The sequence below is a fragment of the Zingiber officinale genome, chromosome 8B (assembly GCF_018446385.1).
Source record: "Zingiber officinale cultivar Zhangliang chromosome 8B, Zo_v1.1, whole genome shotgun sequence".
Classification (NCBI taxonomy): Eukaryota; Viridiplantae; Streptophyta; class Magnoliopsida; order Zingiberales; family Zingiberaceae; genus Zingiber; species Zingiber officinale.
The window spans coordinates 102,580,501-102,592,807 of NC_056001.1; the positions used below are offsets into that span (position 1 = coordinate 102,580,501).

The window sequence follows — 12,307 nt, forward strand, 5'->3', positions numbered from 1 at the left end:
AATTTGAGCATGATTCTTTTTATTATATTTTAATATTTTGAAAAATCGAAATAAACAATAAATAATATATTTGAACTCCTTATAATTTTAAAAATTCATATAAACTAAAATGAATGTAATCGGAGCTTTTTAGGTCTATCCTACTAATAGACTAGAGAACTCCAATTGTATCTATTTTAATTCTAATTTTTAGATGGTAAGAAAAATAACCAAATTTAACATCAGGATAAAATAAGAAAAGTATTATAAAAAAACTACTTCCTTCCATAAATAATAAAGTAACTTCCATCGTTTGATTAAATTTACAAATATGGATACATCTTTTCATAAATTATCAAATATTTTTTGGAATCAAATTAATAATATTCAGAATTAGTGGAATCGTACAAATTAGACATTGGATTAATTTAAAAAAAATGCAGTTCAGAAAATAAACTTTTGGGTGTTTTTTAATATATTTTTTTTTGCCTTAAATAGAATTACATTTTGAACTGGGCCCAAAACAAAGCCCGTAATCAAACCAGAGTTGGCTCTATAAAATCGAAATTAGGGTTTGCCCTCCTCCACCGGCGGAGCAACTGCGGCTACTCGGCGACCTTGCGGTTGATCGGCTGCCTCGCGGAAGATTTCAGCAATCATGTACGGTTCAAGAGGGTACGCAAGGAACACCTATTCTGATTCATTTTCAGATTTCACAATTCGCTCGTCTTCTTTTTTTCCCTCTCGTTTCTTAGATCGCTCTATTGTTTAATCTAATCTTGGGGTTTTATTTGGATTTGTATGTGTTATAAGCCCGATAAGCCTTTTTTAGTCTCTTTTTCTGCAAGTTTTGTGGCTTTATGTACATCTGAGTATGCCTTCTTGAAACTCCCCTTCTCTAAGCAAAGGATACCATTTTTGGAGTGATAGCATGTGATTCCCTTTTTTTTGGTAGGGTTAGGATGGTTACAAACTTACAATCACCTTCGTAGGATTTTCTGTTAGAAGGGCAGGATTTGGATTATGTCCTCTGATTTAGTTTATCTTGACGCGTTGTGTGATTTGTGTTTGTAAAGGAATCAATTAAGGTGATGGCTAACAGGTTTTTATCTTCAATTTATATACCGCCCTTAAGGTTTAAATCTGCTTTGGTAGGTGTTGTAAGTGTGCGGCATGGGATCCGTTTAAGGCTAGGAGATAAATTTACTTAGAGAAATTTACTAAACATGGACTTGTAAACTACTGGTAGGCACTCATTGTATTTAGATGGACCAACAAATTTGCATAGCTACTAAAGGTCAATATAATAAATCTGATGCCAGAAATGATATAGGTTGATGATGAAATTATAATAAAAATTAGTATGAGTTGCATTCATAGTATTTACAGGGACTCAAGTTATGGTTTAACTATTGATGTTGATAGTTGTTTATTGCAGGCTACTGTTAATTTTTCACTTGATGGTTTTCGTTTATTAATCCATGAAGATAATGGATTGTTTTGTTGTTGATTTGTTCGTCTTCAGTCAATGAATTTTCAGTAGTTAGGTTGTCATGGTTAATTCAGACTTAACAGAGACCATGTTCAGTTATCGTCTAGGCTTCATAACACATACAAATATATAGTTTATCTTGATATGATATACTTTCTTTTAAGATGGAGATGGAGGAAGTTCTCATTTGTTTAGGTTTGTCTCTTTACTTTTGTTTACATTAGCTAGAGGAGGCTGCATAGTTAGTCTATATATGAATGTTCATGTAGTAGTAATTTGAAATTGGCACTTTAAACATAATAATCCTTTTACATATTTCATTGGAGATATCTGATAACATAGCATAGCTTTAGTAACACAACGGATCCTGGGGTTGTAGAACTTCAATTCACTAAGGATTTTATTATATAGGATTCTCGGCATTGTAGTTGACCAAGAATTATAAAATTATCACTACAGTTGCCTTCATTGTTTTCTTTAAATGTTTATTTCTTGTTCCATTTAGGTTTTAGATTGCTATTTTCAAATCTTTTGGGAGATTCCCACATGATTATGAGTTGCTTCAGATATTGATGGAAAAAGTCAAGAAGTATCCATCTTAAGGACCAGATCATGTTATCAATCCTTAGAATTTCTCCATATTTCATGTTTTCTTATGTATTCTATTTATGGAATTGTTCAGTGAATTTATGTATTCTCTTTGATTCTTTTTTACTGTTCCTGATTTCCCCTTAATTTGGTTGTATGCTTATTTGCTATATGTTCTTATATTGTGTGTGAAAGTATTTTTTGGGTGATTGCTAATAGAGTAATATTTTAGCATAAAGTTGGGTAAGGTCTTTGATAAATATGGGGGATTGAGCGAGGGGGGTTTTTTCTCCTTGGGTTGTTGGATTATGTGAAGGGCAATGTTGGGGAGCGGGGGGTTTTCAGACGGGTACGATGGGACAAAGAGGCCAAGAATGATGGAGTCAAATCCCTACTTCGCAGTGAACAGCAACTTTTCGACGGATGGATACGAGGTCGGCTCAAAGAGGTTGCGGATCATGGAATCTGGTCCATTCGTGCCAATGGGAGGCATTGGCAACTCCTACCAACCCCTCGGTGGCAGTTTTAACAGAGGATTTAACAGCGTTCACTCCTTCCCAGTGGTCCGACTACGAGGCCTTCCTTTCAACTGCAACGACATTGATATCATCAAATTCTTCATGGATCTAGATATCGTGGATTGCCTGCTCGTTAACAAGAATGGGCGCTTTACAGGAGATGCTTTTGTAGTCTTTCCAACAGTCATGCAGGCTGAGTTTGCGCTCCACAAGGATAGACAGAACATGGGCCACAGGTACATTGAAGTTTTTCCATGCACTAAACAAGAGTACTACCGTGCAGTCGCTGCAGAGGTTAACAGCGGTGGCTGGTCCTTAGTAGACGATGATTATCACAGAGATGCACAGCCTGTTCATGCCAGAAAATCGCATGTAGACAAGGACAGGGACAATTCAGAGTACGAGGTCCTAAAGCTCCGCGGTCTTCCCTACTCAGTGACCAAGTCTGATATCATCGACTTCTTTGCGGAATTTGAGCTGAGTGAGGACAAAGTGCACATTGGCTATCGCCTGGATGGGAAAGCAACTGGTGAGGCCTTTGTGGAGTTTTCGTCGCCGGATGAGGCAAAGAAGGCCATGTCTAAGGATAAGATGACAATTGGTTCGAGGTATGTGGAACTTTTCCCATCGACACCTGAGGAAGCCATGATGGCTGAATCTAGGTCTAAAGAGTTGAATCTATAGCAATGTCCTCTTTTAGATTTGGTCCTGCCACTTTTTTTCTGAGGACTGTAGCTTTTATGTTGGATATTCTGGAATGACCTGCAACATTAAATTGATGCCAAAGTAGTATGTACAATGTCATTATGTTGGTCGCTATCTGAATCAAGGGCTAGTGCACTTGGAGTTAAATTTATAATATTTTGTTCTATTATTTGTAAGTCGAATTTTGATTATTTTTATATAATTTTAATTTAAATATGATTAAATTAGGTGTGAATAATTTGAATTTAAATTATTTGGAACTATAATTCAATTCAATCCAGGTTTGAATTCCAGTACAAATTTGATTGAGCCGAACTTAGAATCAAAATTAATTATATTTTCGACAATCCTAATGGCAACCTCGATCCTTAAAAGATACATGATAATAGGAATAGGACTAGTTGGAAAGATTGTTAAAGATATTGCAGTTTTTCTTCAAATAAATAGTTTTTTCAAAATAAATAGTTTTAAAGATATTGCAATGTTTGAAGTAGAGGAGTGCAAATGACCAAGCTTTTGCAAGTTGGCTTAAAAAAATATTTAATATCTATTTGAAATTATCAAATTTAGATAATTTTTTTAATTAAATTTAAATTTATAATATTTTATTCAATTATAATAGGCTTAAAAAATATTTAATATCTATTTAAAATTATCAAATTCAAATCAAACTTAAATAGCTTTTTCAAATTAAATTTAAACCCATAAATATTTTATTCAATCACTCAGTAAACTAAATTCGAATCTAAGTCTAATTATTTTTACATAATTTTAATTAAAATTAAATTTAAATCATTTAAATTATAATTTGATTTTGCTCAAATAAAGATTTGAACAATTAAAATCTAACTAAGCTCGAATTTTATTTTTTAATCGAAGTGAAGCCAAAATTATTTTATATTTTTGAACTTCGTATTCGAATATCACATACATTTTTAGAGCTCAAATTCAAATATTAATATTTTTATTCGCTCTTCAATTTGTTTGCACCCCTAAATAGAAATGTCTGGCAGCAATACAGCTGTTCATAGGCAACTATTTAGCTAACTTGTGATCTATTGGCGAACTCTGCATATGGTACTGAAAGAGATGCTCCCTCCAATTGTTGTTCTCAAGATACTTCTCGTAGAAGACGACTTCATCGTTTGTTTTGACTGATACGGCAGCCATGCTTCGGGTTCCATATCGCCTCTGCAATGATGAACCAACATTGAGATGCCTCAATCAATAGAGAAGATCACAAGGTAGTAAAACTCATTTCTGACCGATTTTGCATTGATTTCCACAAAGATAGAACTCAGATCGAATTCCCGTTCGGGATCGCAGCCAGTGGTAGGTAACATACTTCTATCAGCTTTCGTTTTGTCGCCCATCAGCTTTTCGACCATGTCTTTTTCACAAAGTTCTGTCTCTCCGTAACTCACTAGTATTTCGTAGAGTTCTCTGCGTAGTTTTTCTGCCTATGAACGGAAAAATCATGTTCAGTAGAAATGTTGGTTTCATGTTAAGCAAGTCGAAATGGAGATTTAGATCTGTGCAAGAGAGCAATATAGTAAGTAGAGTTCGGAACTAAGCTAAATTAAAATCGAGCCAAGAAAAAATGAACTAGATATTTTTAGTCAAGATGCAAATGAGACTAGAATTTTCAACACTGAAGATCTAGTGACACAAAGAATCGAGCTTGAGAAACATCATGTACATGGCAAAGATTGAGGGAAATGCTGCAAGATCCTAAAAGTTCTGAATTAACAAGTATTTCTATTTCAACAAGTTGCGTTCACAAAAATATTGTGACATAGTTGCGTAAAAGTTAAAACAGAGGGGAAAGGCCTAGCACATAATCAATTTTGAAATAGCAAATTAATAAAGCTGCATCTACCTTGGGCCATGGAGAGTTCAGATTTGCATTTGAAAGTACATGGACACCAGGAGGAACTTTCTGAACAAATATAGGTTCTCCTTTCGGGCGATTGGAGATGTAAAACATGGTTTTTGTTTGAAGTTCAGCCAATATGAGATTAAATCCATCATATTGATGAGCTTCCTTGACTATTTCCTCTGCAGTCTCTGAAGCAGATTTTGTTCCCTGCAACAAGAAGAGAAAACACTCTCAAGACATAGGCAGCAAACGCAATAATCAATATTACAAATAATTAGTGGACTATAATTGATAAGGAATAAAGCAAGTTATTCCTACGGAATGAAATTGACAAGGAATGGAATAGTCTATGTACTCATTAGATTGAATCATGGAATGAAATTGGCAAAGGTATTAGTTTGTCCTAATACCATTCCACCCAGAAAAATAGTGATCACAAGAAATGGACTTCAAGATTTCAAAAATTACAAACTTAAGGGAGAAAAGGATCATGATTTAACCTAATGCATTTAGCTATTGACCGAAAGAGAGACATAAAGGACAGCCCGGTGCACGAAGCACCCGCCAATGTTGGGTCCTGGGAAAGGGTCTATTGTACATAGTTTTACCTGCTTTGCAAGAGACTATTTCCGAGAGTTAAACCCGTGACCTCCAAGTCACATGACAACAACTTTACTGTTGCCAACATACAACAAAATATTCACAACTTGTTTCAACCAAAGGCCTAACGAGAATCCAATGAAAGTACCTCCAAGAACCTTTTTGGCAATTCACCCCTGGACCTTGTTCCGGAACTAGGCTCGGGCTCCCTAAAATTAGTCAGAAATGCCAAGAAACCATCCTTTGTGCACCCCAACCACGTACCTCCTCCTAGTTCATCTCTTCCTCCCAGGATCTTTTGATTGCTGCCTTCCCCCCACCACTCCACTGGTTTTGTAGGCCTACCATTATGCGCAGTTGCGAGAAAGCAATACGAGCAATTAGTAACGTCCATGAGCAAAAGATACTTCACAGCAGCATTTCATCATATATCTTGCAAAATTCACAGAGACTAAACAAGCAGCAGAAATGTCTGCTCTATGGAAGATACAAACTATTCATAAAGCCTATCAACAAGCTTCTCCTTTAGAAAAAGCGTCAATTTCGTAATCATAAATCGTTTCAACTCAGGTTTTGAATATGAAGACAGACAGTATGCCGATTGAAACTATCAATTTTCGAAATCCATCCCTCTCTTCATACTAAAAACCAGAAGTTAAAATTATTCATGCCACATGAGAGATGAGACTACGAGTAAATTGGACTCTTCAAGAGCAACACGAGCAATTAGCAACATTCATGAGAACAAGATACTTCACAGCAGCATTTCATCATATATCTTGCAGACAACAACAGTATTATGGAAATGAAAAACTCAGGAACCAGAAGCTAAAATTCAGAGATTAACCAAGAAGCAGAAATGTCTGCTCTATTAACAAGCCTCTCCTTTAGAATAAGCATCAATTTCCTAACCCTAAACCGTTTCAACTCAGGTTTTCAAAATGAAGACAGACAGTACGCCGATCTAAACCATCAATTCTCGAAATCCATCCCCTTCTTCATGCGAAAAGAACCAGAAGTTATGGAAATCGGAAAAGGAAAACGAGAAGAGAGGCGGAATAGACATGCCTGTCATGGAATTCGTCTCTGTTGAGGAGGAGGAAAAGTTGGTAGACAGGATGCGCTTGCCACACCCACGCTGCTATGCACATGCTGACAATTACACAAGGAGAAGCCTTCGCCCCACTTTCTTCTGTTCGGGACCCTAATCTCTACTGGAATCAAATGGCCGGCGACACCGATCCGATCAGCGATCCAATTCGCAAATATGGAACATAGACAAACAGATTAGGGATTGCTTCCTTCGGCGATGGTTCGTCGGTGATGAAGCTGAGCGTGATCTACTGGGAATCTGCCCCGCGAGCAGTTGAGCCTGCGGTGATGGATACTGTAAAAAGTAACGCAGGAGGTGGCGAATCATTGGTGGAATGGAGCTGTCCTTCGATACTGATTTAGCAAGTCAGGTATATTGTAACAATTATAATTTTATAACTGTTACATATATTTTAATTATGATAAATTTATAGGTACTATAAAATCGTTGTTACTGTATATATTATAATCGTTACAATTTCATGGTCACTAAAATGCATACTTAATCTATGTTAGTAGAAATTCACATTATATCAGATATAATTTTATAATTATTATAATATAAATATTAAATCTATATTATAATAACTATAAAATTATAAATATAAATTCAACTTACTCATAATTCATATTATAATAATTACAAAATTATAATTTTTATATATTCGTAATCAGAGCATTCTTTTTTTTATCTAATATTTTTTAAAATAAAATATTTATTTGTATATTAGGTTATATTTATTTTTTTTATTGGAAATGAGCACTCAACTCATTCACGATTGACATCGGATCATCTAAACTACTTTTTACGATTCAGGGGATGATTCCTTTACATGTATTAGTGGAGATGAATAGTCCCTACCGATTTTATAAGTGGAGGTCATTTATTCCACTAATGCATGCAAAAGGATCATCCCTTAAATCGCAAAAAATAGACCAGAGGATCTGCTCTCTTCGAGGACCGGATCCTCTGGACACCCTAAAAAGCGGTTCAGGGGATGATCCATTTATATGTATTGGTGGAGATGAATGATCCTCACCTATTTTATAAGTGGAGGTCATTCATTCCACCAATACATGCAAAGGGATCATCCTCTAGACAGTAAAAAAACGGTCCAAAGGATCTACTCTCTTCGGGGACCGGATCCTCTGGATCACTTTTTGCGATCTAGGGGATGGTCCCTTTGCATGTATTAGTGGAGATGAATGATCCCCACCTATTTTATAAGTGGAAGTCATTCATTCCATCAATGCATGCAAAGGGACCATCCCCTAGACCGCAAAAAGCGATCCAAAGGATCTGTTCTCTTCGGGGACCGGATCCTCTGGACTGCTTTTTACCGTCCAAGGAATGGTCCCTTTACATGTATTGGTGGAGATGAATGGTCTCCACCTATTTTATAAGTAGAAGTCATTCATTCCACCAATGCATGCGAAGGGGTCATCCCCTAGATCGTAAAAAATGGTCCAGAGGATCTGCTCTTGAAGATGAATGATCCCCGCCTATTTTATAAGTAGAGGTCATTCATTCCAACAATGTATGTAAAAAATCTATCCTTTAGATCGTAAAAAACGGTCTAGAGGATCGCTCTAAAAAAAAACACCTTGCCCAAAAATAATACCACTTATTTATAATAAAATTAAGATAACATCATGCGTAATATAATTTATACGAAATATATTTATGCAGACTTATTGATTTATGAATATCATTTTGACCAAGTCTAAACCAACTTGATTTTATGCCGGACTTGAAATGTATTTATTGAAATTTAAGGTCTAGTGTCGTTGATTGCATGATAAAATATAGATAAGTAAATTATTAAAAAAAAAATTACTCTAACATAATGGCCCCTTTATAGGGAGGAGATCTAGGTCCAACGAGTAATACTTAGCTAATATGTTGTGGAAAATTTTTTCTTGATTCAAGGTCTAACCGATATATCTACAGTCCTCATTTGGATCTCTCACTTCAAGCCAAAAAAAAAAAAAAAAAAAAATCATTAACATACTTTCAAATAATCCTAACTGATAAAACATGAATGTGCTTTTATAACTCTGAATTTATCGGCTTGATAAACTAAGAAAGGTCATCTACTTTGAAATTAGTCCGGTGAAGATCACTAGGATTGCAATGATTGTTCATACCATATTATTGAGCCGGCGGTGATGAATACTGTAAAAAGTAACGGAGGAGGTCACGAATCATTGGTGGAAAGACCTTCACTAGTGATGATTTATCTTCATCAATATATGTAAAAGAATTATTCTTTAAATCACAAAAAATGATCCAGAAGATTCGGTCCATTTATTTTCTCATAATCATAAAAAGACGTTCCATTTTAATTGTTTTTTATCAAAAGATACTTAACTCTACTGTTCAACCATGCATAATTAATTGCCCTTCAATACTGACTTAGTAAGTCAGGTATATTGTAACAACTATGATTTTATAATTATTACACATATTTTAATTATGATAAATTTATAGGTACTATAAACTCGTAGTTAATATATATATATATATAAAAGGATTTGTTATCCTGTGTATCGTCACAGTACGTGACTGTGCACGCCGCGCATGATAACAACTGTTTTCATTTTTTTTTTAATTTATGAATTAAAAAAAAATATTTTTTTAAGAGTTTATTTCTAGAGTTCAGGCTTTGGTTATAGTGTTAAAGTTATTTTTTTTTTAGATTTTACCTCTGGGGTTTAGGCTTCCCAATTAGGTTATAGTGTTTGATTTTTAAAAAAAAATTAAAATAAAATTAATTTAAGCACTTATTGAGTATTGTAATATGTTAAAGGGATATATTAAGGTATTAAAAATTTATATAAAAAAATGTAAAAAATTTTAATTATTTTTTAATTTAAAAACTAATAAAAAAATAAAAAATTGTCAGATTGATATGCTGCGCGCGCACAGTCACGCACTGTGCAGACGCACAGCATATCAATCCTCTATATATATATATATATATATATATATATTCAATGTTAATAGAAATTAATATTATATCATATATAATTTTTTAATTATTATAATATAAATATATATTATAACAACTATAAAATTATAACAATTACTGTAACATAAATTCAACTTACTCATTATTCATATGATCATAATTACAAAATTATAATTTTTATATATCCGTAATCAGAGCAGTCCTGTTTTTTATCCAATATTTTCTAAAATAAAATATTTATTTATGTATTAGGTACATCACTTTTATATATTTATTTTTTTAATTAGAAATGGGCACTCAACTCGTTCGTGATTGACACCAGATCATCTTGATTACTTTTTTAGATCCAAGGGATGGTCTCTTTGCATATATTGGTGGAGATGAATGACCCCCACCTATTTTATAAATGAAGGTCATTCATTCAACCAATACATGCAAAGGGACCATCCTCTAAACCTCAAAAAGCGATCAAAAGGATCTACTCTTTTCGAATACCGGATCATCTGGACCACTTTTTGCGGTCCAGGGGATGGTCCCTTTGCATGTATTGGTGGAGATGAATGATCCCTACCTATTTTATAAGTGGAGGTCATTCATTCCACCAATGCATATAAAGGGATCATCCCTAGACCGTAAAAAAGCGGTCCAGAGGATTTGTTCTCTTCAGGGATCAGATCCTCTAGATCGTTTTTTGCGATCCAAGGGATGGCCCCTTTGCATGTATTGATGGAGATCAATGGTCCCCACCTATTTTATAAGTGGAGATCATTCATTCCACCAATGCATGCAAATGGACCATCCCCTAGACCGCAAAAAGTGATCCAAATGATCTACTCTCGGAGATGAATAATCTCCACTTATTTTATAAGTAGAGATCATTCATTCCATCAATATATACAAAAAAAAAAAAAAAAAAAAAAAAAAAAAAAAAAAAATTCATACCCTAGACCATAAAAAACAGTCCAGAGTATCTGCTTAAAAAAAAAAACACCTTGCCCAAAAATAATATCACCTATTTATAATAAAATTAAGATAACATCATGCCTAATATAATTTATACGAAATATATTTTTGCAAACTTATTGATTTATGAATATCATTTTGACCAAGTCTAAACCAACTTGATTTTAGGCCGGACTTGAAATGTACTTGGAATTTAAGGTCTAGTATTGCTGATCCATGATAATATAAAATATGGATAAGTAAATTATAAAAAAAAATACTCTAACATGGCCCCTTATAGGGAGGAGATCTAGGTCTAACGAGTAATACTTAGCTAATATGTTGTGGAAAATTTTCTTGATTCAAGGTCTAACCGATATATCTACAGTCCTCATTTGGATCTCTCACTTCAAGCCAAAAAAAAAAACATTAACATACTTTCAAATAATCCTAACTCTAGCCCCCACCGATATGATAAAACATGAATGTGCTTTTATAACTCTGAATTTATCGGTTTGATAAACTGGGAAAGGTCATCTACTTTGAAATTAGTCCGGTGAAGATCACTAGGATTGCAATGATTGTTCCCACCATATTATTGGAAGAAACATGAGAATCCAGCACACCTCCTTCCCTTTGCCTTGAGAGATGAATGAGTAACAATTGATGCACATTATTAATCATCACCATGATCAGCATTTCTTTAAGTCAACCTCTGCATGAATTGCATGAGGCAGTTTTTTGGCAGCTCAAATCTCCTGTCCCGAAACTCCCCCTGTCCCTTTGTCCCACGCAGAAAACGACAATCGACTCGTGAAAAACACGTGACGAAGGAGGAAACCAAAAGAGCTCATCGCCTGTTGCCTGCTCACTGCGAGAAACGAGTTCGACAGCCTTCTCTCGTTGCCCTAGCCCTCTCTTCTGTCCCGACAACCAGACGAACATCCGGCGTCTCCTTCCCACTTTCGACGCTACCCCTTCCCACCTTCGACGGGACATCCTGCTTCGTCTCCGCCGTCTCTCGACGAACATCCTGCTTCGTCGATCTATTTGTTGCTTGTAATGAGTGTGCCTTCCCAGTTTGCCGAGCTTGTTATGAATATGAAAGGCAATGTCAAGGTGGGAAGCAAATGGCAGGGAGAAGCTTTTTTGGATCGGTCTGCTGACCGATCCAAACCTTCCCAGTTTGCCGAGCTTGTTATGAATATAAAAGGCAATGTCAAGGTGGAAAGCAAATGGCAGGGAGAAGATGTTGATTTATCTTCATCTTTTTTGGATCGGTCTGCTGACCGATCCACAAATTTTTTTTTTGGATCGGTCAGCAGACCGATCCACAGCTTTTTTTTGGATCGATCAGGCTATGGCCATAGCCTGATCGGTTCAGAAATACTCTGATCGGTCTGTGGACCGATCAAGCTATAAGTGGATCAATCCACAGACCGATCCAATGCCTATGTAGGTTTAGAGTTCCTCCTTCGTCACGTGTTTTTCACGAGTCGGTTGTCGTTTTCTGCGTGGGACAGGGGGAGTTTCGGGACAA

The 12,307-nt window shown here is 35.3% G+C and overlaps 2 protein-coding genes across 2 annotated transcripts; one reads left to right on the forward strand and one right to left on the reverse strand.

Moving 5' to 3' along the window:
• Positions 1-519: 519 nt before the first annotated feature.
• Positions 520-3,433, forward strand: LOC122016135 (heterogeneous nuclear ribonucleoprotein H3-like). Its single transcript, XM_042573344.1, has 2 exons — positions 520-654; positions 2,376-3,433. The coding sequence occupies exons 1-2, from the start codon at positions 638-640 to the stop codon at positions 3,259-3,261; spliced, it is 903 nt and encodes a 300-aa protein (XP_042429278.1). The 5' UTR covers positions 520-637; the 3' UTR covers positions 3,262-3,433.
• Positions 3,434-4,224: 791 nt separating this feature from the next.
• Positions 4,225-7,178, reverse strand: LOC122017034 (transport and Golgi organization 2 homolog). Its single transcript, XM_042574498.1, has 5 exons — positions 6,830-7,178; positions 5,910-6,102; positions 5,162-5,368; positions 4,548-4,742; positions 4,225-4,473 (listed from the first exon to the last, which is right to left on the reverse strand). The coding sequence occupies exons 1-5, from the start codon at positions 6,910-6,912 to the stop codon at positions 4,318-4,320; spliced, it is 834 nt and encodes a 277-aa protein (XP_042430432.1). The 5' UTR covers positions 6,913-7,178; the 3' UTR covers positions 4,225-4,317.
• Between the last annotated feature and the right edge of the window lie 5,129 nt (positions 7,179-12,307).

Bases quoted from the DNA above. Each gene is read 5' to 3' on its own strand.
- LOC122017034 (XM_042574498.1), bottom strand. From the start codon at position 6,912: ATGTGCATAGCAGCGTGGGTGTGGCAAGCGCATCCTGTCTACCAACTT. The intron at 5,369-5,909 runs GTACTTTCATTG...TTCTTGTTGCAG, and splicing joins TGCCAAAAAGGTTCTTGGAG to GGAACAAAATCTGCTTCAGA. The intron at 4,743-5,161 runs GTAGATGCAGCT...TTCCGTTCATAG, and splicing joins TGAACTCTCCATGGCCCAAG to GCAGAAAAACTACGCAGAGA.